This window comes from Poromitra crassiceps (assembly GCF_964638095.1).
Source record: "Poromitra crassiceps genome assembly, chromosome: 10".
Lineage (NCBI taxonomy): Eukaryota > Metazoa > Chordata > Actinopteri > Beryciformes > Melamphaidae > Poromitra > Poromitra crassiceps.
In genome coordinates this window covers 38608210-38635742 of record NC_139631.1, presented here as the reverse complement: position 1 = coordinate 38635742, position 27533 = coordinate 38608210, and the positions used below count along the sequence as shown (strand labels likewise).

At 43.3% G+C, this 27533-nt stretch overlaps 3 protein-coding genes and 1 long non-coding RNA gene across 4 annotated transcripts; 2 read left to right on the top strand and 2 right to left on the bottom strand.

The window, feature by feature from the left end:
• Positions 1-705: 705 nt before the first annotated feature.
• figla (folliculogenesis specific bHLH transcription factor) lies at positions 706-11398 on the bottom strand (the record flags this gene model as incomplete). Its single annotated transcript, XM_083645428.1, has 5 exons — positions 706-834; positions 7802-7975; positions 10100-10183; positions 10285-10431; positions 11213-11398. The coding sequence occupies 5 exons, from the start codon at positions 11396-11398 to the stop codon at positions 706-708; spliced, it is 720 nt and encodes a 239-aa protein (XP_083501554.1).
• A 1241-nt stretch (positions 11399-12639) lies between these two features.
• On the top strand, positions 12640-13847 carry LOC310783932. The gene is made up of 3 exons (XR_014553114.1): positions 12640-12736; positions 13293-13366; positions 13698-13847. It is a non-coding gene; the product is annotated as an uncharacterized lncRNA (long non-coding RNA).
• Positions 13848-17565: 3718 nt separating this feature from the next.
• Positions 17566-19426, bottom strand: LOC310783927 (uncharacterized protein). Its single transcript, XM_083644861.1, has 2 exons — positions 19299-19426; positions 17566-18543 (listed from the first exon to the last, which is right to left on the bottom strand). Exons 1-2 carry the CDS (start codon positions 19412-19414, stop codon positions 17568-17570), a joined length of 1092 nt encoding a protein of 363 aa, XP_083500987.1. The 5' UTR covers positions 19415-19426; the 3' UTR covers positions 17566-17567.
• Positions 19427-20654: 1228 nt separating this feature from the next.
• LOC310784427 (VIP36-like protein) lies at positions 20655-26411 on the top strand (the record flags this gene model as incomplete). Its single annotated transcript, XM_083645427.1, has 4 exons — positions 20655-20732; positions 21697-21811; positions 23598-23714; positions 26269-26411. The coding sequence occupies 4 exons, from the start codon at positions 20655-20657 to the stop codon at positions 26409-26411; spliced, it is 453 nt and encodes a 150-aa protein (XP_083501553.1).
• Positions 26412-27533: the final 1122 nt, after the last annotated feature.

Below are 27533 nucleotides of genomic sequence, written 5' to 3'. Positions count from 1 at the left end.
TAGGCAATGGGGTTTTAGAATGGGGATTTCACATAAATGCATAAAATAAGGTCTGTTGTTAACAAAGGTTTATGGGAGTGGTAATTTGGGTTCAGCAGCCTTTTGAAGCATTTTCTAAACATCACGTTAAAAATAACGCATTTACGTTTCAAACGTCATAAAAGTGATTCATGTTTGTGAAGTTTATCTTGCTGAACCCAAGTTAGCACTCCCATAAACGTTTGTTAACCACAGACCTTATCTTATGCATTTAAGTGAAATCCCCATTCTAAAACCCCATTGACTTTTCCCCGTAAGATCCAGGAAGTCTGGGACTTCCGCCCTCCGACTACAAAAATACATCATCCCTGTGGTACTCTATAGGTCTACGAGTATGGTAGCCAGGCAGAAATTATGTGACCCAACTGTCAACGGATAGGCTGAATATCGGCCACTGCCACCGGTGATCGCCGCCCTTTTTGCCGATAGGCCAATTGCAGTCAACAAGACCACATATCGGCAGATACAGATATATGGCCGATATATCAGTGCATCCCTAATAATAATCATCATCATCATCATAAATTAAATAAACACTGGGGGGGCCGACGTTAGTAAACAAATATGGGACAAAGATGACACTATACACTAAATACTACGGGAGGGGGGCGACGTTGGTGCAACAGACATGACACAGACACACACGGATGGGTGGGGGGAGGGGGACTAAGAAAAGGCCGTGGAGAAGAGATGCATCTTGAGGCGGGAGTGGAAGACTGAGGGACTCTTGAGTTTCTGATGTCTTGGGGGAGAGAGTTCCAGAGTCTGGGAGCTGCCCGAGAGAAGGCTCCCGCACTAGGCACCATAAACACAAAGGCTCATAGTATTCAAAAGTTTGGAATTGCTGAGAAATTATGTTTTGTTTTTTTCAATATCCAAAGTAAAATAATAATAATAAAAGAATACACGTTACAATGATTTCCATTTCAAATTACCATTCTATTTTTCAAACCTTCTGTTCAAAGAATCCTCCACGTGCAGTAATGACAGCTTTGCAGACCTTGGGCATTCTAGCTAAGAGATCCAGTTGATCTTGTGATCCACGCTTCTGTGTGATTGGCTTGTAGGACATGTCTCACAGACCCTACGATCAAGCTGTTCCCACAAAAGCTCAAGATTGACATCATTTGTGATCAACAGAATGAGGAATAGAAGAGTTAGTTAATAGCGTTATTTGAAATTGAACTAGTAATTCATTGTAACCTTATCAATGCCTTAGTCGTACCTTTTGATCAATTTCAGTTTGTTAATAAAATTTCTTGTTATTCCAAACTGTTGAATGGTAGTGTAAGTGCCAGTGCCAGGATGGTCAATGAGAGATCGTCATGTCAACCTTGATTTTTAAACGACTCATTGAGTGGATTCATGAAAATCGTTTGCAGAGATGGGCAATTTGGAATCTTGATCTCGTGGTACCTGGATCAGAATTAGCCTCCATCAGAAACTCCAGTCAGAGAAAATGCACCATTCTGATTGAGATCAAAAAAGGATTGGAAGACTTCCAATTTCCAATTTCCAATTCAAGCGAGTAAATAATTGAGCAACTAAGCAAGCAGAGATCTATCCATCCATCAAGTGTTTTGTGATTCTTCACATCCTGTCACACCAAAGAACAACGCACATGGCAACATGAACACAGCTCAGTACCTTCATCTTAACTGAGCAGCAAATTCTTTAAATTCTTGAAGAAACATTACATACACCCCCCCCCACACACACACACACACACACACACACACACACACACACACACACACACACACACACACACACACACACACACACACACACACACACACACACACACACACACACACACACACACACACACTTTAACCATATGTCTGTGTAGATAAATCAAAGCTCTATATTCCATTTGAACCTTGAGCAATCTTGACCAAACAACTATAGGATCAAGGCATAAAGAACCGGTATTGTTATAGAATGGAATTTAACTTCAGTTTTCTACAACAGGTATATTGTTGTTGCAACAAATTAATGTGTCTAACCAACCACTCTTTCAGTGACGATGTTCACATGGACTGCAATATTTCAATATTAATCCGATTAAGACAATATTCTGATTGAGAAAACTACCATTTTCAGAACAGCATTTTCTGATGACCTTACATCCAAATAAAACGAGGGCATGAATGCTGGTTTTCGGCGGGTGCATTAACATTTAAATCAACTTCCACGAGGTGCGGTGTGCCTTTATCAGCTATCTTACAACCAATTTGAATGCGACTCTGCAGAGATTTGCACAAGGATGACGTGTAAAAAGGCTAGTCGAGGTCGACGGTGGGAGTTGAGAGAAACAAGGAGCAATCAATCAATGATTTGTGATCCCACTGCCTTCGGACCAACCGATATTCCCTCCCCTGCACAGCGTATAAATAGGTCCCGGTCGGTACATGAGACTGAGTCAGGGTGTCATTGATCATTTAGACCAGCATTCCCCTCTTTAGCGTAGACGTGACTTTTATGCTGTGCTGCTCAAACACACAGAGAAAGGTCTTCGGATTTGACACGTTTACACATTTGTTTACATTTCCAATCACGGCTTTATAGTCGCAATGCACCATGGGTAAGATGCAAGATGAGGTAGGAATGAGTCCGGATGTAGCATGTCGGTGCTTCAGGGGAGAAGTGAATGGGGTTTTAGGATGGGGAACACTTGAAATGCATAACATAAGGTATGTGGTTAACAAAAGGTTACGGGAGTGGCAGGATCATCTTCAAACATGAACCACTTTTCCCCTGAAGCTCCAACATGTCCGGGACTTCTGCATTCCCACTACAAAAATACACCATCCCTGCGGTATTCCTATATTATAAAAAGGTTGCTGTCCAGCTGTACTGACTTCTGCCACATGGAGGAGCCATGTTTACGTTCTTTGGGCTAACTGGATGGATTGGGATATAGACCAGTTAACTCTGGTCTAGAGGGAAACATGTTTATCTTTGAATTTTATTTCATATTTTTTTGCACAAACAAATGCATGTTTTCAGAGTAATTACAAATGATCAATAAGAAGTCATCCTTGTTAAACCCCTGTAATGGTATTTTCATTGTGAAACTGATTGTAATTTATATTTGTTTCATTTCCCCGGCAGTTGTTTTCCTTATTACTGTGGTGAAGGTTTATGTACTTGTTGAACTTTCTATACCTGTGATGCACTGATTTCTGTCAATAAAAACAGACATTGATGGGACATGATGGTTTTCCTGACTTGTGTGTGTTCCTGATCACACTCCTTTGAAGGAACCTCCAGAAGATCACAATGATCATTTCTCTTTCACCTTGTACAACAAGTGCACAAGGAATTTGACTTTGTCCTGTGTTGCTGACGCATTACAAGATGCTTACACAATATAGGAATCAAGTATTAAAGCCCCCCTCCAGTGTATTTCGTCATTTTAAAGATATTTCATATGTTTCTGAGTCTTGTCCTGACACTGTTCACCAAAAAAAATTCGACAAATAACCACATTTTGTGCTCAATGTTAAAAGAAAAAAGAGCTGTTGCTAAAATGGAACGATGACGTATGACTCAATGGAACCCTATAATTATACGTAATTAGATGATTCTGACTGAGGACGAGCTGCGCTTTGCCTTTATCAGGTATTTCACAACTCACTGGATTGTAACTCTGCCAATCAGAAATGTGTAGAAAAGGATGATGTAAAAGGCTAGTCGAGGTCGACAGTGGGAGAGAGAGAAACAAGGATTTCTGTAACTGAATGTAGCAATCATTTGTGATCCCACTGCCTTCGGACCAACCGATATTCCCTCCCCTGCACAGCGTATAAATAGGTCCTGGTCGGTACATGAGACTGAGTCAGGGTGTCATTGATCATTTAGACCAGCATTCCCCTCTTTAGCGTAGACGTGACTTTTATGCTGTGCTGCTCAAACACACAGAGAAAAGTCTTTGGAATTAACACGTTGCACATTTGTTTACATTTCCAATCACAGCTTTATAGTCGCAATGCACCATGGGTAAGATGCAAGCTGAGCTGTCCAGCTATACCGACTTCTGCCACATGGAGGAGCCATGTCTATGTTCTTTGGGCTAACTGGATGGATTGGGATATAGACCAGTTAACTCTGTCCTAGAGGGAATTCCTTTGGGATTAAGTAGCGATGACATTAATTTGAGAATGGTTTTGTTGATGCCCTACAAGTATTGTATTCTGAATAAATCTAAAGGTGAGCATTTTAAAATACAGGATTAGATACAGTATCCTTGTAAATCCATGGTGATAATAATATTAGCTATTGTTCTCTTTTTAAAATTCTATTCCAATTGTTTTCCATCCTCAGGAGCCAGAAGCCTGCTGGTTGTCATTCTAGCCATCTAATCTGTGACTCATTTACACCTGGAATGCCAGGTGATTAAATGCAATTAACTGCAATTAACTATCTGGGAGGAGAGAAAACCAACAGTACTGTGGGTCCTGAAGACTAGCCACTGTTCTATTATGAAGTGCTGTATGGCTTCTGGTAAAATCTTACTCATGTCTTTAATTTCACTAATCTCTCAAGACAGATTTTCAATTTGCATGAAAATCTGTCGGCACGGTCAAAGAACTCCTAATAATAGCACCAGCGTTTGGTAAAATTAGCATAAAGAGGTGTGGCCGGACGAGTTGAGTTCCAGTTATTCAGGTCTTGAAACAAGCTTGCCTCCACAGGTTGACAAAAATATATTTATATTATTATATATATTATATATATTTTAACTGATTGATTCCCACATTGTAATTTTACAAATACTTCATACTGCTTTAAATCCACTGAAACATGTTTATCTTTGCTTATTTTTTCTTTATTTTTTTGCAGAAACAAATGCATGTTTTCAGAGTAATTACAAATGGTCAATAAGAAGTCATCCTTGTTAAACCCCTGTAATGGTATTTTCATTGTGAAACTGATTGTAATTTATATTTGTTTCATTTCCCCGGCAGTTGTTTTCCTTATTACTGTGGTGAAGGTTTATGTACTTGTTGAACTTTCTATACCTGTGATGCACTGATATCTGTCAATAAAAACAGACATTGATGGGACATGATGGTTTTCCTGACTTGTGTGTGTTCCTGATCACACTCCTTTGAAGGAACCTCCAGAAGATCACAATGATCATTTCTCTTTCACCTTGTACAACAGGTGCACAAAGAATTTGACTTTGTCCTGTGTTGCTGACGCATTACAAGATGCTTACACAATATAGGAATCAAGTATTAAAGCCCCCCCCCAGTGTATTTCGTCATTTTAAAGATATTTCATATGTTTCTGAGTCTTGTCCTGACACTGTTCACCAAAAAAAAAATCGACAAATAACCACATTTTGTGCTCAATATTAACACGTTCACTGCCAACGACGTATTACTCCGTCAAAAAAAATCCAACGGTTGACTGCCAGTGACGTATTACTCCGTCAAAAAAATGATTTTTTTTTTTTTGACCGTGGGATGTGCATCTAACCCTTTTACATCTCTTATATAAGTATTGGACGTGTACAACGTGTACAACCCATTCCACCGACCCACTAAGTGGCGACAGTGCTTTCCTGACTAGAGGAAGGCAAGCAAAAAGCAGTGTGACGAAGCCATTCTCATGAAAATGGATTGGCGAAAACGCTTTCGTTTTTCGCGCTGATTGCTGGCGATGCGGGATTGCAAATTTGCATAATCGATCACGGGTGGAACACACTTTGAAACACGCAGCATAAATATGTCCAGATTCGCAAAAGCTTCATCAAAGCTCTCAACCAAAATGCCAAGAAGCGAGCGAGTCCATCCAGACTTCCTCAAACAGCGGCCGCGCAGACAGGCAGCAGCAGCAGCAAAGCAGTGAGACTGGTGACAAGCTTGTGACACGGCCGCTGCAGCCAAGAAGAACGCCCACGGAGGGAGGAGTTGGAAGCAGAGGGGGGTTTCCTGCTGTTCTATCGAATTTCACAAAAAGCCGTTTATCTCTGAATAATTTTTCTGACGCTGAAACCATGCTGTATTCAACTGCTAATGCTTACATAACTACTAACTCTACAAACTAACTCTTTTAGACAGAGAAAGCACACATTCTATTAGTTCTTTTGAGATATTGTGTGTTCACAAAATCTTAGCAGAAAAGAATCCTCGGGTCTTGAAAGATGAGCCAGAATCCTCAAAAAAACCCTCTGGCAGAAGCTAACTACAGTAAAAAAAAAACGTCTGGCAGTGAATGTGTTAAAAGAAAAAAGAGCTGTTGCTAAAATGGAACAATGACGTATGACCCAATGGAACCCTATAATTATACGTAATGACGTTTCTGACTGACGAGCTGCGCTTTGCCTTTATCAGGTATTTCACAACTCACTGGATTGTAACTCTGCCAATCAGAAATGTGTAGAAAAGGATGATGTAAAAGGCTAGTCGAGGTCGACAGTGGGAGCGAGAGACAAACAAGGATTTCTGTAACTGACTGTAGCAATCATTTGTGATCCCACTGCCTTCGGACCAACCGATATTCCCTCCCCTGCACAGCTTATAAATAGGTCCTGGTCGGTACATGAGACTGAGTCAGGGTGTCATTGATCATTTATTTACCAGCATTCCCCTCTTTAGCGTAGACGTGACTTTTATGCTGTGCTGCTCAAACACACAGAGAAAAGTCTTTGGATTTGACACGTTACACATTTGTTTACATTTCCAATCACAGCTTTATAGTCGCAATGCACCATGGGTAAGATGCAAGATGAGCTGTCCAGCTATACCGACTTCTGCCACATGGAGGAGCCATGTCTATGTTCTTTGGGCTAACTGGATGGATTGGGATATAGACCAGTTAACTCTGTCCTAGAGGGAATTCCTTTGGGATTAAGTAGCGATGACATTAATTTTATCATGGTTTTGTTGATGCCCTACAAGTATTGTATTCTGAATAAATCTAAAGGAGAGTGTTTTAAAATACAGCATTAGATACAGTATCCTCGTAAATCCATGGTGATATTTGCTATTGTTCTTTGCTCTGTAGCATGAATGGAATATTCTATAAGCAACTCAATGTAAACACCTTAATCAAAATATTATCTCATTTAGAACGAGGTCAGTAGTTATTGCAGTCCATGTAAACATAGCCATTGTTGTTCTTTCTTATTTAGCATGGATTGCATTTCATGACTAGAAAAAACCCTGATCTACAAAAACAAGCAAGGCATCAATGATCCTATTCTTCATGCTACGTCAAACTTACTTTGCCGTTGTGAAGGCTGCTGCTCCCCAGTTAGCACGACAACACTGGTGAAGGCAAATGAGACAGATTATAACCCACCTGGCAGCTGCTCCATCATGAGCCCAAGCCTTCCTGCTCAAAACACCTCTCAGCTGGGCTGAGCCATCTGTAAAGTAAAAGGTCATATATGAGCTCTCAACAGTCCCAAGAGTCTTTTACAATGTGTTACAATGTTACAATTTCACTTAGCAGACGCTTTTATCCAAAGCGACGTAGATCTGAGCTTTATACAAGACAATGTCCCCGAACCGCCGAATACCCGAGGACCTGAGCCGGACCCCGGCCACGTCTAGAGTCCATTCAAGAGAAGTGACATTTGGTCGGGTCAGCTTGGCGCGGGTCTCGGGTGTCTGACAGTGAAAAGCTGGGTTCCAACAGAACCCCGAGTGGACCCGGTGAGTGGCTGTCACAGCTGTCAATCACCCCTTTTTATATCGTCAAATAACTAATTAAGGGCTAAACCAGGGGAAAAGACAATAGTTACCGTGGTCTGGTCAGGTGCTACTTGGATGATGAACTGGTACGTGGGCATTACGCAGTGCTGCAACACCAGGCCGCTCACTTCTGCGTCCTCGGTGGCCACGCCTGGGGCGCCGACGGGCAGCGACATGGAGAATCCCTCTTCCATGCCCACCTCCTCCGAGATGCTGTCCAGCCACTGTCGAGGAGAAACATGCCCCATGCAGGTCCACAGTCTCACTGTCGAGGAGAAACATGCCCCAGGTCCACAGTCTGCAGGCCTTTTCTGCCTGGCTCCAATGGGCCAAGCACTTCTCAATCATACATGGACACTCGGAGTCGGAGCGATCCGATCGTATCAAACTGAATTACTTTGGGATGATCGAATGGCTTTTTTTTTTATCAGCAGTCATGCTTCTGTATGGTACCTATGGCCAAACTGTCAACATTTTTCTCTCACTACTGTATAGAGCAGTGATACTCAACTTGCGGCCCGCGATGGAATTGCACCTGAACGCAACATGCAAGATACCCGCTGAATAAGTGTCCAAATGTTCATGTCATTCTGGCCAATACTCCACTTCTGTTATAGCATTTCAGTCTGGAATATGGAATATCTTTCAATAATCTATGATTTATCTGCTAAATTGTCAAATACCGCCGTCTGCTCGCTACTCAGGCACTTATGTATGTACTTAACCTAACTAACTTAACCTAACTATGCGGTGTGCACAACATTGTCAGACTAAACTCCGGCTGACACCCCAAAAACCTACAATCCGCTACAGAAAAATGTATATTGTTTATTTATTAACTGGCCCCTGGCCTTCTATCATTTCACAAAAGTGGCCCCCGGGCAAATCAAGTTGAGTATCCCTGGTACAGAGGTTTAACATAGATACCGAAATCCTCGCTGTATCCAGGCGCGCGCGTCCTTGTCGCGCCCAGTCCGTCTGAAGTGTGTGCATGAGCTCAAAAGGCGTTTTGAAGACTTACAGGATTTTGGGACGGTAATAATCCTGTGGTGAAAAGTGTTTCCCGACACACCTGGACTGCATGGAGCAGTGGAGATCCAGACATGGACCTCGTGCAGTGCACCCACGTCAGAGCTAGCCGGATACAGCGAGGATTTGGGCTAAGGAGTTGGGCTATTCCGTGTTGAGGTCAACTTGACATGACGGGGCTTTCCAAGACTTGGATTACACCCGAGGAGCCGTATTTGTATTTGTTCGGTGGTGGTGGTGGTGGTTGTTTTTTAACGTTTGAAAGTTGGTCACCATCCACTTCAGTTGTTAGAAGAACACTGCGATGCTGTTTAACCTGGGAAGCTCCAGGAATGTTTTGTGGACTAAGAAACCGACCTTCCACTGGCAGGAGGGGGGCGAGTTGATGACGACTGAATTTTCATTTTTGAGTGAACTTATCCTTTAAATTAACATCACTTAAACCAATCTAACCTCTTAAAGATCCAGCTGGGAACGCCAATTCAAGGTCTCTGCTCTGGTGAAACGAAGACCGCCAGTTTGTTTTTGTTGTGCTTTCTTACTTCCTGATACAGAGTCTGCTATACGCGATTTTTAGGAAACTGTTAAGAGGTTGCTTCCATCTCAAATGGCGCCACCTCTGCGAAATTCGTCCTGCAACTGATCTAAATTTGACCAAGTTTTCAACTCCCAAACGTTTCACTACATTCGAGATAAATGTGGAATAATTTGCATTTCATGCAAAAACTTGAAAGGCTGAACAGATTTGGATTGACATTTATAGGTATGAATGACACTGGAAAATGACTCAAATGACGACGTGATAAATGGGCAGAAGCATCGAAAATAACTTGTGTCTGACAAACGATAAACAACCTGAATGCCTGGTGTTTTTATAGTGCGAGTGATGAATGAGAAATGTCAAATCAACAGTTATTTAATCGAATGAGCTTTGAATGTTTCAAGTCACCTCACAGTTGATCACTCATTCACGTGTGTTTTCATAACACCTTTTCCATTGAAATTCATTTATTTCCTGTTTTTTGGGGACTAGTTTCCTTATCGTATAGTAATGTAAATAGCAATATGTTGTGTAAGTGATAACTGATGCTAAATTATACTGCTGATAAACAAGGAAAACGGCTCCATTTATCAAATCGGCCTTGGATTGATCAAATCACTTGGCGACGTATCTCTATATTTTGTTTTCAAGTCACATGCATTTTTATCAGATCATTTTGAATTGTTGTTACTCCCCCCCCCCTCCCTATTAACAGCACATGTCAGCTTATCTGTGCCACACGCAGTGGGGGGGGGGGGGGGGGGGGAGAAAAACTCACGTCCTCCACTCTCCACAGGTCCATCCCCTCACTATGACCAAAACTGATTGCGTTCTGCAGAAAATCAGTGCCGCTGCCATCATCCTGACAAGAAGAAATCACACTGTCATTCAATATGTCAGTAAGTGGCCGTGCAGAGTTGGTTTCCACACAGCAGGAGGAGGACACTTTTAGCACTTACTCACCGTGTCGGTGTCCTGCAAGACTGCAACAAGCAGTCGAATGTACTCGGCGGCAGCTTTCAGCGTGTCTACCTTACTGGGCTTGCGGTCTGGACGCATAAGTGGCACCATGCGCTTCAACAGGGAGAACATGGCGTTTAAGTTCCTGATCTGCGTTGCAGAGGAGAGAGGCACAGGGGTTATTCGTGGACATCTCACACCATGTCTAGGTTAGATCAGTGACCTCAACAAGCTGCACTTAAACAACAATAACAGCAATAACAACAAATAAAAGATAGGTACTTGCAACTCCCTTGGCAAGGTGGAAATTGAAAGAACAGTGAACTTTGACACTACGGCTATAATCATAGGACTCATAAGACTCATTACTTAGTTTCAGTTGCTGTGTCAAGGCCGCCGTGACTCAATTTAATGGAGAGAAAAGTACAGTCAAGTCTCATTGTGTTTTTCAATGGTACATTCAGTTCTCCGGGGCTTTTGTTTTCACCGATATTCATGTTTTATTTAAAGTTGAATCTTGAACGTAACTTGATATCTCAGCCAGTTTCTTTAGGCTAAATCACCATTTATGTTTTCTCTGCTGTCCTTCAAGGGCCCTGCCTGGCAAGTAACACCTACAGTAATTGGAATGGTCCTATTGGTTACATTGTGCTTATTACCACCTCAAAACGGTTGCTCTGGTAGTCTATAGCCACTGAGATGCCAAAAAGATAACTGCCAGTGCCACCAACCAGGTGACAGTAGGCCTATACCTGCCAGTGCCACTATGATGCTGGTGTCTCTCACTATCTAGGCTATGGCTGGAGATTGGAGAATCTAGTTTGGGTAGCCTACTAAACGATACAGCACATATATCGGGGCAGGTTCTAAACCACACTATTAACAACGTCAGTTCATTGTTTAAAACGCCATTTCCCCAAAGAACACTCACTCTCTGTCGTTCCTTGGCGTTGACCAGTTCTCTCTTCTTCACAGTTTCACTGAAGTCCTCGGCGACGACATACTGGCCGTCCTTCGCTCGTTTGAACTTGGCGATGTTGCTGTAAACGGGGAGCGCAGACTCGCCGGTTAACCGCATCAGAATATCACCCATCATTTCCTCTGTAGGAACCTTCATTTTTAACAACTGCGAAATATTGTCGTTTGTTGCCTCCTGCACAATTTATCTATGGGGCTAACGGTTATTTTACGCCCCCGCGAGACGGGCAAAGAGACCACAGCAGAATATTTGCAAAACGGGGAAAAAGAACTCACCTGTGACAGGTGTTTAATTAGTGGCTCACTGGCTCGCGGCTAGTAAGTCACGTTGCGCATGCGCAGTAACGTTGAAGCTGCGCAGACCCAGTTGGGGGGGGGGGGGGGGGGGGCTTGTCCTAGACCTACGTGGACCGGGGGGGGGGGGGGGACTGAAGTTACAATAGCCTACAAGTAATTAAATATTTAACACAGTTTGCCAATGAGTTGCAATCTCATATGGGGTTAAACATAGGCCTACTTCAGTGATTGTAGAAACACTAATGCTTAACTTTATTAGAGCCATCGTCTCCTTCTGGTTCCTCCCCGATTCTACCTACTTATACACTCCCATCACTTTTATAGCCTCAGACTGATGACATCATCACTGATGACATCACATCACTGAAGACATCACTGAACTTATGCTGCCTTCCAGACAACTGGGACCTGGGGTTTTTCTGGCCTCCTATTAGGAAAAGTGCGCTGGAACGCCACTCAAAGTGGGAGCTCCGACTTTAAAACTGGGAGAAAAAAATCTACCCCCACTGGGCTGGGAATCAGTTGTCTGACGTCACACCACAATGGCTGCAACATGGAGGCGCGCATCGTCAATGGTAAATTGTCACCTAAAATACATTTCTGAGAGTATTTGCCTGTATTTAATTCAAATAGTACATGCTATCATAATAGTAAAATTATTCTGCGTCTATTGATGTAAAATATGCCGCTAATGTTTAGGTACAGTAGGCTAACTTTTAACGTTAGCCGGTCACGGTAAACAGTCTCTGTTACAGTAACGTTAATGCGACTGCACAAAAGGTTTTGGAGGGAAAATGTTAAAAATACCAAAACCAAGTGAAAACATTTAAAATTCTACAGTACTGATGTAGCTAGACGGGAACACGGTTAATGTGGGTAACGTAGGCTATATTTAACGCTATGTTGTTGGGTCGGTGAAGAAGGAAGAACGTGTGATCAGTATTGCATTGTAGGCTAGTGTTCCCGTTTTATCTTCTCACCAGCCCTTTGCCCTTCCCCATTAAAGAACATTTTGTTTGGTTGCATTCAATCTCAGTGTATCTGGATGAAGAAATGAGGCTATTTTTGGACGAGGGAAGGTCTCAACCCCTGAATGCTCCCCTATACCAAGCAGCGTGGGACCTCAACTCCTACTTCCTTGATGCTGGCCTGCAAGTGAGGGTGCAGATTATTCTACCAGGTTAGTGTGACAAAGATTTTCAGAGTGGTCTTATTATTTTCAGCATACTGTGGTCAGTCATAGTAGCTAGAAACATGGCAGATAATGGCTTAATATTTGTTTATTAAAACAAATATTAGAGCAGCAAATACAGAGCAATAATCCAAATGACATAGAACTAATGAACAAAACATTTGGCTAAGTAATACTGCTGTAACAAATCATGCACACGTTCTAGTAATGGCTAACTGCTCTACCCATCTTGGCAACCACCCTGTTGATGTGCTCGGACCACGATAATGAACTGTCAAGCCAAAGTCCAGGAAGCTTAACAGTTTAGTTGCCGTATGGCTTGACCATCTATCCGATGGATGATTCTATCACTAAACTCATTTTAGGATTGTGTGTGACAATCCATGATTGGAACCGGAAACTATACACATGGTTTTAAGTTAAGTATGAGTTCATTTGCCTTGATCCAGTTGTAAATAGTGCCCAGAGAAGAGCTGCATATCTACACATAATGCGGTCTGGTGCTGTTATTGACAAAAAGCTAATCAGATTATATTCTTGATAGGCCCCACAGAGAACAGCAGCAGCAGCAGGGGACAAGATGACGAGAGCATGGAGGAGGGCGAGTCTTCATTGTTTGTAAGTTATTGTACGTGGTGTATGTATTGTTGATGTTGTTTTCGAGGACCACAATGGAAATCTCCTGGTGCCATATCTTATAGGTCACTGACACACATCCTTTGATGTACTGACCCAGTGCTAATTAAAGGGGGGGGGGGGGGGGGGGGGGGGATTTTGAGTGCTAGAAACTAGCAAAGATTTGCCCATGCACTGGGCGTAAGATATGGCCCCTGGACTTTATTGTGTGTGAACATTTCTCGACAATTTTATACTGTACATGTGTATGGTTGTGGCCTAAGGGCTTCTATTCATTATGTATTTTAACATCTGTCAAATAAAATTCATTCAGTCTTCTAGTGCTAGCAGCAGTGTGTCAGCGCCGCCAGGAAGTGACACGCCGCCAGGAAGCAGGGGTGTGTCAATGCCGCCAGGAAGCAGGGGTGTGTCAGCGCCGCCAGGAAGCAGGGGTGTGTCAGCGCCGCCAGGAAGCAGGGGTGTGTCAGCGCCGCCAGGAAGCAGGGGTGTGTCAGCGCCGCCAGGAAGCAGGGGTGTGTCAGCGCCGCCAGGAAGCAGGGGTGTGTCAGCGCCGCCAGGAAGCAGGGGTGTGTCAGCGCCGCCAGGAAGCAGGGGTGTGTCAGCGCCGCCAGGAAGCAGGGGTGTGTCAGCGCCGCCAGGAAGCTGGGGTGTGTCAGCGCCGCCAGGAAGCAGGGGTGTGTCAGCGCCGCCAGGAAGCTGGGGTGTGTCAGCGCCGCCAGGAAGCAGGGGTGTGTCAGCGCCGCCAGGAAGCAGGGGTGTGTCAGCGCCGCCAGGAAGTGACACGCCGCCAGGAAGCAGGGGTGTGTCAGCGCCGCCAGGAAGCAGGGGTGTGTCAGCGCCGCCAGGAAGTGACACGCCGCCAGGAAGCAGGGGTGTGTCAATGCCGCCAGGAACAGGTATGCAAACTAGTCACCTTTTTCATCCCAAAATAGGGCACTCAAGTATCGTCACCTTTTTCATTATCCATGACTTTGCATCCCTGCAGGAAGCTGCGGTGTGTCAGCGTCGCCAGAAAGCAGGGGTGTGTCAGCGCCGCCAGAAAGCAGCGATGTGACAGCGCCGCCAGAAAGCAGCGATGTGACAGCGCCAGCGCAGGCAGCAAACGATGCCTTCACAAGGGACCAAACTCTATTTCTCTTAGATTTAATGAGGCAGCACCTAGAGTCAGATGGTGGTGAGCTCCCACAAAACTTAGCTGAGCTCAATGCTAGAATTAAAACAGGCAAAGGGTCCAAGAAAGAAATGTGGAGGGATATGGCCACTAAGCTGTCTGAATATTTTGGCCAGGTGTTTGATCCAGAGAGAGTTTGTAGGAAGTGGAACACACTTGTGGATGCCTACAAGAGAATCAAAGATAATAATCAGAGTACAGGGAGGGGAAGTATGCGGTTTAAATTCTACAGTGAAATAGAGGCTCTTCTGGGGGAACATCATGATGTCGATTTTCCAGTTGTGGGAACCTCTGAGGGGGTTGAGATTCGCAGGCCTGGTGTGCTTGTTGCTGAGAGACCTACACCCAGCCAATCCAGCCCTTCTCCACAGGGTAGCACAGGAGGAACACGGCCGAGGCCGAGAGCGCAGGTAAACCCAGTAGTGGACTTCCTCCGTGAGTCTGAGGCTGCTAGCCAAAAGAGACACGAAGAATTGTTGAGTCAGATGAGGGCTTCGCAAGTCTCCTTTGAGACGATGATGAAAGAATATCTAAACAAGCCGTAAGAGTTTTTTTTTTTTTCTTTTTTCTGAGGCCTTCACAGGTCTCTTGAGACTATGATGAAAGAATATCTAAACAAGCCTTAAGATTTTTTTCCTGATTTATTTATATTTTAAGCTGTAAGAGGTTCAAGGGAGATGGGTCAAACTCAATAATGTTCAAAGCGTGGCTGCTGTTTCTACATTTATATTGTCTTTTAGACATTTGTGCCACATGTTGTAATAGGAAAACTTAACCGAACCACTATTTTGAGGTTTATGACCCAGCCCTGCAATTTTGCACATTACCTGAAGTGGATTTATATTTGATTTTTTGGACACAGTATTGACATTTATTTTTGTTAGACTCAGGTTAACACGTTCAAGATTATAACATTTATGTCCTCTCTTATGTTTTTTGTGTTTTAGCACCCTGGTAGAAGTTTGCATACGACAGCTGAAAATGTACAGTGGTTGGTGATGTGGATATTTTTTTATATATTTTTTATTTTCTCAGAGTTTACAAAGTGCACTTGTTAAGAATTTGATGCTGCTATTGAGATGTTATTTATTTATTTTCCCAACCGTTATCTATGCAGTTCTAAACATGTTCAACTTAAACTTGAAATGCTTTTAATAAAATCCATTGGGCATTTTCACAAACTTTGTTGCAGTTTTCTTTCATGTCATTGTCCGCTAAGAATGCATACTCTAAACAGTGGTACTCACCTGGGTCTGAGGGACACCAGAGGTTCTTTAGGGGGTTCCAGGGTCCCCAGCAAAATGATTTGGTAAACTTGAGCATCATTTCATTTACAAGAACTTCAGTTAGAGAATGTAGAATGACTGTTTAGATCATAGTTTGTCTGGTATGTCTCTACCTACAACAGAGATAGTCATGGAATTCTAGACAATAATATCTAACAAAAAAACATCAGATTTGGATCCAAGAGACATCTCATCAACTGGGGGTTTGTGTGTCATTTTAATTACCATATTAGTTGACACAGCCCCTCTTTAAGTGTCCGGTAGTTCATTGGTCAGTCATGTTGACAGGCACAGCAGACAGCCAACCAGTTTGTAGAATTCACAACATCTAAACTCACTAATTAAGATAATTTTGTTATTCTGGAGAGTGGCAGCTGGGACAAATATTACAAGCATGGGTGTAGTGAATTTACAGCATGCGCGTCTAATAAACGCACACATTAATAGATGCCATAGATTAATATGTAAGTACACATGTTCATATTCATTTGGAAGTCGAGTTACAGTAAGTTTCTCTATTTCCTTTTGTTGGTTCGTCGTATGCTGGTATGTGCCTTGCATCGTCTGACGGGCGAGTAGTCTTCTAGCCACTCCTTGGCCAGTCTACTGGTATCTGCTCTCTACGCTAGTTGTTAGAAATTGACAGTCTGTATAATAAACTTTGCAATGCCACCTTATAACTAAAAGTGAAAAAGACAGAATAATATACTGTAGTGGTTATGTGGTTGTACCATATATTTCTTTCAGCTATTCTAATTTTCTTATGCATATTACTCGCCCGAGCGCACTCGCCTTAATTACCTCGTGGTCGAGTTGATTAATACTCATTCTTTGTGTGACTGTGTGCGTCGCTAAGAATGTAAGTACATACCTGAATAGTTACAGTATTGAGAGGCTGTTGTACAGTAGTTTTGCTGTTCTTGGTGTGACTAGTTCCCTGTATCTGTCAAATTGTTCTGATTGTTTTGAGGATGGTCGTTGAAATTCAATGCATGCTGGTATTGCATGTAGATTATGTAGTCGAAAATTGATGCCTGTTATGGTTTATATTTATATCAACATTTTTTTTCATTTTAAGGCATAGCTATAAGTTAACTAAATCAGGATAGTAGCCACCATTTTTGGTGAACATGGCTCAGTACGCAATCAAGAACTACAGAAGAAAATGTGGTCAATACTGCCGCCATGTGGGCTGTAATTACAACCTAATTTCATTTATGTGAAAAGGGCTTGTTGCAGCTGTGCACTTTAACGGATCTTTATGTTATTCTGGAGGCTTGTGATATTCTGTAGATTGTTAATTATTATGCTGTACTCAGTTGCATTATTTTAATCCATATGTAATTCAAGTTGTATTTGGTTACAGAAACCACACCCTCAATCACATGCCAGTTAATAATAAACCAGTGGAACAGTACCGTGGTTGCAGTCTATCTCTCTAACTGGAGTGCATAGCCAGTTGTTTACACCCAGTTATTCAGCATCCGCACACTGAATCGCACCAATATGTTAATATCAACTTTTTTTAAAGCATTTATTTAACCAGGCAAGTCACAATAACAAATTCTTATTTAGAATGGCAGGATACATGGTGGACAGAGATTTACATTTTTTTCTTTCTCTCAGACAACCAGGCAAGTCACAAGAATACATTCTTATTTAGAATGGCAGGATCCGTGGTGGACACAGAGTGGACCCCCCCCCCCCCCCCCCCCCTCTCCAGAGATTAACAGTTCTCATCGTCTTCCTGGCGTGGACAACCATCTGGATGCTCCTGACACATTTCTGTGGGTCCTGTGCATAGATTATGCAGCATACATGCAGACACAATGATCATGACAACCACATCAAGCCTGGTGTTTGGGAGATCTCTCACCCTCCTCCATTTACACTTGAGTCTCCCGAACGCCTGCTCGACCACCACCCGCCCTCGGCTTATTCTGGAGTTGTACAGCTGGTCCTGCATGCTGAGAGCACCATTGTCCCGCTTTGGAGTAGTGATGAAAGGGTAGGCTTGGCCAATGTAGGCGCTATCTCCAAGCAGCATGAATCGTCCCATTTTCTCCCCCCAGCTTTCAAAGAACTTGGATTTCCTGAGGATCCTCGCATCATGCACCTTTCCCGGTGCTCCAACAAAGATGTCACGGAACCTCCCTCTCTCATCCACAATCCCCTGAAGGACTACTGAATAATAGTTCTTTCTATTTAAGTAGTCCCCTCCCCTGATGTGTGGTCGCTGGATCTTAATGTGGCATCCGTCGATGGCACCGATGACGCCTTGTATGCCACATGTTGTGCTGAAGGCAGCAGAAGTAGCCGTCTTCTCACACATGGTAAACCAACTAATGAAAGATGGCACCATGCTGCAAAATGTTGTGAGCACTTCCACAACACACCTGTGTGCTGTTGACTGGGAGACATTGAACTTGTCAGATATTTCTCTGAAGCTATTTTGGTTCGCCATATACCAAAGGAAGAGTGCAACCTTTTGCTTGAGAGGAATCTCGGGAGGACCTCCGGCCTGGTTGTTTTCATTTAGACCCTGCTGTTTCAGCACATATGTCAGGTAATCAAACTGAGAGAGGGTGACCCGAAGATGCCTGAAGAATGTTGCCTCATCCATGTGGAAAAGCAGCTCCCATTCAGTGCCGGTTTTTATTATTTTGGTGTGTGGCCTCAGAAAATGAGCAAGGACTGCATTCCTGAAAAGTAGGAGAGACACAAGATTCAAAAGGTGAATTAAATTAACAGATTGTTCATGATTAAATGAATACTCTTAAAAAGTGAATACTTGTCCTTGGCTTATTCCATTTTACACCTCCTTTGTTTTCACTGTCATAGCCTGATTTGGTAACACTTTAATTCTATAGTCTGCCTACAGAGAGTCTACAGAGTATTTGTAACATTTGAACAGCTTATTAGTTTACATTTGACTGTTTAACAGATATTCAACAGATTATCTATATTCTATACTGTACAGTAGTTTTGCCCTCCCTGTACTTTATTATCTTTCTTGTAGGCATCCACAAGTGTGTGCCACTGACTTCCTACAAACTTTATCTGTATCGAACACCTGGACAAAATGTTCTGGACCCTTTGCTTGTTTTAATTCTAGCACTGAGCTCAGCTAGGTTTTGTGGGAACGGGAAGCAACCCGAATCGGTTTAGTGAATCTCAGCTAACGCTAATAAGCTGTTAAAACAACATCTACAGATAACGCAAACCAGTTGAATGTCAACTAATAAGCTGTTGAACTTGAAATGTTAAATACTCTGTAGACTCTGTAGGCGGACTATCCAAATAAAGTGGGGGAAGGATGTATTTGTGGCAACAGTAGCCTATTGGTAGGCTATGTGAAGGCTAACGTGGCTATGCTATGCTAGGCCAGTGAATGGCAATGTAGATACGTTTCCAAAGTATGAAGTGCCGTAAAATAAAATGTATTATGGAATGTTACCTTATGCGTTGTTGACGCTCATCATTTTCGTTTAAATATGCAAGGAGGCTGCTCCGTTCACTGTTAAGCTGTCTTGCAACTTGCAAGACAAAAAAAAGTTTGTTGCGGTCCGCCATCTTTCTTGTATGCGTTTTACCGTTTTGCCTTTGTGTGCACAGGAACGCTTTGGAGGTGGGGGGTGGGACTTTTCCACTGGGAAACGCCCACATCCCAGTTGTCTGGAAGGCAGCATAATAGCCTCAGCCTCCCACTACTTCCTTGCTCCTCTCACAAGAGAAAACATTGTGTATGGGATAAACCTGGAGGACAGTAAAAGTGACTTGGTTTTGAACATCCTGATACTCTTAGCGAAATTTTTCATCCATGCGTCTAAATGGAGGGAAATTAAACCCCTTTTCTCTGTTTTTAAAAGGGACCTTGTGGACAATCATCTAAGTGCCTTAAAACTAATGAAAAGAAAACATGCAAAGTCTCTCCTCAAAGCTTATATAGATCTGGAAATCTTTGAGAACCTCTAGGACGATTAGTTTATTATTTCAATTTAACTTTTATTTATTTTAGTATTATTTATTTTATTTTGTTTCCCTATCATACATGTTGTACTTTGTCTTTGTTACTAATGTACCTTATGTTAAATGTAATGTTGCCATGACTACCTTCAAGAAAAAAAAAGGAAAAAAAAAGAAAAGCCTCCCACTACTTCCGTAAACTCACTGACGTCAGCCGAGGACACGCGGAACATCTCCCAATCAGCTTCTTTCGTTCTCCAGCGCGTCTTGCAGCGTGGCTTCTGATTGGTCGGTCCAGCGCTTGACGTCTCTCGTCACTGGAGCGGCTCTCTATTTTTATTCGCTGTTTGTATTTCGGGAGAAGAAAGATGGCGACGTGGTGCGATTTTCCTAAAGCTGGCATGGAAATAGCCTTGTTATAACAGTCCTTAAACGGCGTGTAGCAACGATCCAGGGTAGTCCCTCCGCGCGCGTGGGGAAGTGGATATGTTGCTTGAATTCCGGCAAGCCCCGGGAGAGGTTCGCCTGATTAAAATCCCCGAGGACGATGCAAGCGGCTCCCGATGGCGATGTTGATGTCTGTTTACGACCTCCTGCACTCTTCTATAAGGCAGTATCCTTGTTGGCTTGAAGGGGGGGGGGGATATACAGCCGTGGTGATCACTGCTGAAAACTCGCGGGGCAAGTAGTGTGGGCGACTCATGATGGACAGATGTTCTAGCTGGGGGAGAACAGGCCCCGGATTCCTCCGTTCTGTCCATGCGAACGGTGGTGAAGTGTTCGGCCGGTGTGACAGAGTGATCCGGGACAGAGGGGGACAGCCAGGTCTCAGTGAAACACAGCAGATATGACAGTCTCTGATGTGCCTCTGGGCACAGCCGCGCCATCCTTCGTCCTCATCAGATACTCCAGAAACAGGCTGACGGTAAAGACACGCTTTTGGAAGCCAATACGATAAAGGATGGCTTTACCGATAACCAACCCACTTTGTATCATATATCATCTCGATAATATAAGCACATGGGCAGTGTTTGCCTCAGTGTAGGAATTTAGCCAGGGGCAAGGGAAAAAATGCCCCCAAGAAATCCCAGAGTGCCCCTAAAAACCATTATCCATGGGCAAGAATTGACCCAATATTTTGTCATTTTATTTTCATTCAATTCATTTAATTTCTATCTCTAACACACACTCAGCACCTGCAAGCTGGTTGCCAGAAGACGACGATGAAGAACACACACACACACACACACACACACACACACACACACACACACACAACCAGCACTGTTATTCACACTATGCTTTAGCAACTTTATGCACCAATTACTATTTTTTAAAGTGCCCCCAACATTTTATAAATGCCCCCAGTTTTAGACAGTGTGGGCAAAAGTTGCCCCCAAAATACTTTTTACATTTCCTACACTGGTTTGCCTTCTCTCTCTGTTTACCTCATGGAGAAAAATCCTCCTGCAGAAACTCTGCCCCATTCATTAAGGCTCTTGATGCGATTCTCCATGGATGTGTGCATACTTTAAAAATAAACAATAACAGCCGCCATCGGAGCCGATTCTGCCTCTGGAGCAGAACTTCCGCTGTGACGCGTTGTGACGTAGGAGGAGGAAATGGGAGCTCTCCGTGAGCAAAAGAGAGAGAGAAGGTAAACACTGCCCGTGTGCTTAAATATTACAGAGATTATTAATGATACAAAGTGGGTTGATTATCGGTAAAGCCATCCTTTAATATTTGGTGCTAGTATTCAATATCTATTGAGTGGCTGGTAAAAAGCCATTTGACCAGTGGACAAAAAAGAAACTTCTGGATCCTGGTGACTCTGGTCATCTATCCATCCTTCACCGGTGGTTCATGCTGACCGTTCCTCTGCCCTCCAGGTGATGGTGGACGTCGATGGCAAGCGAGAGTGGAAAGACTGCGCTGACATCACAGGCCTGCGGCTACCCCTGGGCTACTACTTTGGTGCCTCCTCTGCCACTGGAGACCTGTCGGGTATAAAACCTCAACAATCCATCATCTGAAGCAGTGGCGTCAAACTGATTTGAGTTCCCCTCCACATGCCACCCAATAGAGAACCGCAGGAATGAGTCCGGAAGTATACTTCCGGGTTCGTCAGGCAAAAAGTGAATGGGGTTTAGAATGGGGATTTCACTTAAATGCATAAAATAATGTCTGTGGTTAACAAAAGTTTATGGGAACGCAAACTTTTATGACTTTTGGAACATAAATGTGTTGTTGCTTTTACACGATTTTTAGAAAACACTTCAAAACGCATAAAAGTTATTCACATTTGTGAAGATTATCATGCTGAACCCAAATTCATGTACCCATAAACCTTTTCTAACCACAGACCTTATTTTTATGCATTTAAGTGAAATTCCCACTCTAAAACCCCATAGACTTTTCCACTGACGAACCAAAATGGCGGCTATTCCTGCATAAGCCTACGAAAATACGTCCTCCCTGCGGTCCACTATCTGCTCTCAAGTGGGCCAGGGAGCCCAACCAGCTCCAACGAGACAGTTGAAAATGTCATTTGCTGTTGTGGTGTCTGTCACCGGCACCAAGTCGAGGAAATCCTGGGTGACACTCCAAGTCTCATCCACACCACAAATGAATATAGCAAGTTGAGCAACATCTGTAATGTCTGTGCTCTCATCAATTGCAAGCGTAGATGCATCAGGGGTAGTGCAGTGGTAGATTGCCTGCCTACCAACTCGAGCAAATCCGGGTGGGGTTGGTGGTGGTGCGGAACACACGATTTGATTAAAAGAAGAAGAAAAAAATCACTTGCAACCGATTACTTAATGTTGTCCTTAATTTGGCTGTCCAAATCCCCGATTACTTAATGTTATCCTTAATTTGGCTGTCCAAATCCCAGATTACTTAATGTTATCCTTAATTTGGCTGTCCAAATCGCCAGCAAGATACCAAATCCTATCTGCCACAGGGTTTCTGCAGCCTTCACACCACGCATGTCTTCACAAACTCGCAGAATATGGCTTTGATGCGGACGCTATTTTGTGAACAATAAAATAGCTAGCTTTCATAGCTGCATCACTGACCTGGCTCTCAGCTACTACGGCTAAAAGAGATATTTGTGTCCTCAAACTTTCATTCAGGGAAAAAAAAACATTTTGGACGTTTCGGCAACTGCCTTCCTCAGTAGCTGCTGCATAAAGTCATACTTGATACTTTGTGCTGAAGGCAGTAGCTGAAACGTCTGGCTGCACTACGGTCATCATGTATAAATACAAATGTTTTTCCTGAGTGCTGGTCAGATTGTACTTTAACTGGAGCCTCTTGTCGTCATGGAGTGATCCAACACCGGATTGAATTGAAACAAGAATGTTTGTTTGAGCACATTTAGTTCTATAAAACTTTGTTTCCTCAAACCTGCCTACAATTCATTGACCTTCTCTGTTCTCAGTCAGTTGTACTGTTGTTATTGAAACATTGAAAAGAAGGATTTCTGCAGTGCAGTTTTGCAAATTCGTCCTGTGGGCCTGAATGGACCGTTTGGCGGGCCGCGTGTCGCATGTTTGACACCCCTGATCTATAGGGTGGATGACCACTGTGATCCTCTCTTTGCCTATTTAACTTAGCCTGTAAATTTCATGTACATTCAATGTAAACTCTTATTTAACTCTGACTGTAAATTCATGTAAATCCACTTCCTATTTAACGTCTTTCTAACTAACTCTAACTCCTCACCAATATGCAGCAGTGTTCAGGTCTGAATTCTTTGTGGGGTATTCATTGTCATGTTTTGCTCTAGATAACCATGACCTGATCTCTATGAAGCTGTACCAGCTGACAGTGGAGAGGACGTTAGAAGAGGAGCAAGAGGGGGAGGTCTCCATCCCCAGTGTGGACAACATGGCACAGTTCAAAGGTATATTTATTTTATTTTATTTTATTTTATTTTATTTTATTTTAACCTTTATTTACACAGGGGAAGTCTCACTGAGAGCAATGCTCTCTTTTTCAGCAGCACCCTGTTCACATTCACACACACATTCACACCTGGAAGCTGACCAGTACAACCACAGTCTGATCTGCTGGCCACTGATCAGCTCCACTGGAGCGGTTGGGGTCAAGGGCCTTGCTCAAGGGCACCTCAGTGGTGGTAATGAGGGAGGGGCAAGCGCTGCCTTTTCTCTTTCCCTTATAAAGAGCACGGTCGTTACAACTCATCAAGCCTTGGCCAGAATATTTGAAAATGCTAAATCTATTCACCACATTGATAGTCACCACTAGGGATGCAGCGGGATGAGTTTTTGACGGTATGATAACCTTGGACAAAAATACCACGGTATCGCGGTATTGCAGACCTTTATGTCTGAAATATTCCCATACCTTGCGTTCTTCTGCTTCAGCCATTATCACACACACACGGTTGTAAATACAGTCAGGGACAGCCCCTCTCTATTGTGCTCTAGTCTAGGTAGGCATGCAGCCAGGGGGAGGGGACAGCTCCTCTCTACTGTGCTCTCGTCTAGGTAGGCATGCAGCCAGGGGGAGGGGCCAGCTCCTCTCTACTGTGCTCTAGTCTAGGTAGGCATGCAGCCAGGGGGAGGGGCCAGCTCCTCTCTACTGTGCTCTAGTCTAGGTAGGCATGCATCCAGGGGGAGGGGCCAGCTCTTCTCTACTGTGCTCTAGTCTAGGTAGGCATTAGGGGTGGGGGAAAAAATATCGCGATTTTTAATGTCACGATTTTTTTAATCGATCTTTTATTCCAGAATCGATAATCGCAAAAAAAAAAAAAAAAAAAATTTTTGGGTGCTTGCAGTCAGGCCACTCACTGAACAGCAGGCCAGGCGCCGCCTACTGGTTTACTAGTGGTTTTATTACTTTATTAGTTAGTCTGAAGTAATAATTACACTTCAGGTTAAAGTGGGTGCATCTCATTGTAAAATTGGACTTCTGGCTTCAAACGGCCCAAATTGGGCTTCAAACGGCCCAAATTTCACGCGCGTCGGCCCATATCGGCCTGGCCTGCTTGGTATCTAATGCCCGGCCTGAATTATGATCCCAGTCCGCCCCTGTTTTTAACTATATCGCCCAGCCCTACTCATGATATATAATATACAGTCTCTAGTGTATGATTCAACTTTTCCCATGTTCTAATCTAGTGTAAAAAAGCAAACAAACTGAAAAAAGAAAAGAAAAAAATAAACAAAAATCGCAATAAATCGTAATATCGAATCGCAATAATCGTAGAATCGCAATACTTAAGAATCGCAATATAAATCGAATCGGCACCCAAGAATCGTGATAGTATCGAATCGGGAGATAAGTGAATCGCCACAGCCCTAGCTAGGCATGCAGCCAGGGGGAGGGGCCAGCTCCTCTCTACTGTGCTCTAGTCTAGGTAGGCATGCAGCCAGGGGGAGGGGCCGCATAAGCTGCACTCTGCAAGCGACCTGGGCACTTTGATTGGGGAAACGGCTGATACCGTGGGGAAGGTATGACGGCAAATCTTAGTGGTTTTGATACCGTAGTCACCACCAACTTCTCGCACAAAGCTTGTATTCTCTGGCATCTTCACAGCCTTTGTTTTTGTTTTTGTTTGTTATATTTTTGCTTGAAAGGTTGGTGCTCAATAAAATGGGAGGGACAAACTGGAGAGGAGAATGTGCAACTACAGTATTAACCATTTAAATTATGAAAAATTCTGCAATATTCCATGTTTTACATTTGATTCCATTTGATTTCCAAAGTAATAGACCTTATTCGCTAACCCTGGACACACCATATTGTTGACATACCGTCCTGCGCGCACACAGCGCTGCAGCTGACAACTAGTAACAGCCTTATTGTCGTTTCTGTTCCATTACAAAATAGCGATGGTAATGACGGCAATAAAAACCCCACACTTGTTGTTTGTATGCTGCCGTTAATGCCTGTAATAAATAAACAAAAGAACGAGGTGAACAGACTTTGCTGTGAGGAGCCGTCAGAAAGTTTCACCCGTCTCTCCCAACTATCCACACACATCTCCAGTCTCGCTCCCTTCACGTCTGTGGACGGTAGAGATAGAAACAAACCACGGGGACTTTATTGCTGTCATTACTACAGCCACGCGTAACGCAGGTCACCATCCGAACACAATTGGAACGATACAGGTAACGCTAACAGCGGCTAGCTTCCTATAAACGCTGCTCCACATAGGCTGTCACTTAAAAGCTGCAGCGCTATGTCGACAATATGGCGGCGGTGGGCGTGCCCGTACGTAAGTGACGTCAATCGAATAAGGTCTATTCCGTGATTCCGTCATTTATTTTATTTATTTTACATTTTGCGGAAATCATATGGCCCTACTATTTGGATGACATGGCCCAGCACTAGGTCAGGGCACTCTGCAGTTTTGAATGTTGACTTTGTGGAGATAACCGTGTGATAGGAAGACAATCTGTTGATCATCTCCCCAACCTGTTGCCTCGCAGTGGAGATTGAGGAGGAAGGGAGGAGCCCAGTCCAGATCTTCTTCACCCTGCTCTTCTCCGTCATCGGCCTGGCTGTCCTGGTAGTGGTGGTCATCGTCCTGCACGGCCGCTGGAAGGAGAACAGCCGCAAGCGCTTCTACTGATGCTATTTTCACAATGTATGTTTCTTAATCGACATGCAACACAACAATGGTAAGACTGCCGTAGCTTTTACTCAGCCAGACGATTGAATGAACTCAATGAACAAACCACGTGCGTGTCGAGCCAACAGAACATGAATAGGTGAAGGCTAGCCATCTGTGAAATGTGCTGGAGTTAAGTTGTCTTGTTAGTTTTGACTTTTTTCAGTGTTATGGAAGATGGAAAAGTGAAAGATTTAAAGTCGAGCTGAACCCAAAAATGACTTTTCTTTTCTTTTAGTTCAAATACCTGGGTATGCAGTGCACCTATTTAATAATGTATGCCAAAAAAATCACAACAATCTAATTTCTTTCGTTTTTCACACTTTTTCACATCAAAAGTTCATTTTTCAAGATTTCATTGATAACAGTAATGTACAGTTTGTACTATCAAATTTCTACCCCATTTCAACCAATCATATCACGACATGCAGCTGTCAATCAAATCTTCATTTCAGGATCATTTTCTCTTCCAAATGAAGTAGAAAATGGCGCCTAGTGCCTGTCATCTGGCAGAATTCCTATCCCATAAGCTAACTACTAACTTGGCCAATTGTTAGAAACATGAACAAAAAACAAAAACTATAATCTCTAAGAATGCAAAGAAATGTAACTGGCTCGTTAAAACGCGCATTCCAGCGATGTCATGTTTACAGCAGCGATAATGGCGCGCGCATCCGAGAGCTTGGTTGTCAGGGGTCGCACTTCGGACTCATATGCAGCACGTGACGAACAGGTTCAGTTCGACTTTAATGTAAACAAAGAAGAAAAAACCTCATCAGCCTAAATCACAAAGGGGGGCTCCAGAGTACCGCAGGGATGACATGTTTTTGTAGGCTTAACCCCAAATCGCCGCCATGCTGGTTTGTAAAGGGAAAGGCCAATGGGATTTTAGAATGGGGATTTCAGTTAAATGCAGGAAATGAGGTCTGTTGTGTTCAGCAGGATAATCTTCACAAACGAGGACCACTTTTATGACTTTTTAAACGTTTTCTGAAAATCGCGTTTAAACAAAACACATTTGTGTTTCAAAAGTCATAAGAGTTGTCTCCGTTTGTGAAGATTATCCTGCTGAACACAAATTTC

What these genes read in the sequence shown, in the direction of transcription:
- LOC310783927 (XM_083644861.1), bottom strand. Translation starts at nt 19,414, where the DNA reads ATGGCGGACCGCAACAAACTTTTTTTTGTCTTGCAAGTTGCAAGACAG. An exon ending in GAGCGTCAACAACGCATAAG is followed by an intron (nt 18,544 to 19,298) that starts GTAACATTCCAT and finishes CCTACTTTTCAG; the next exon opens with GAATGCAGTCCTTGCTCATT.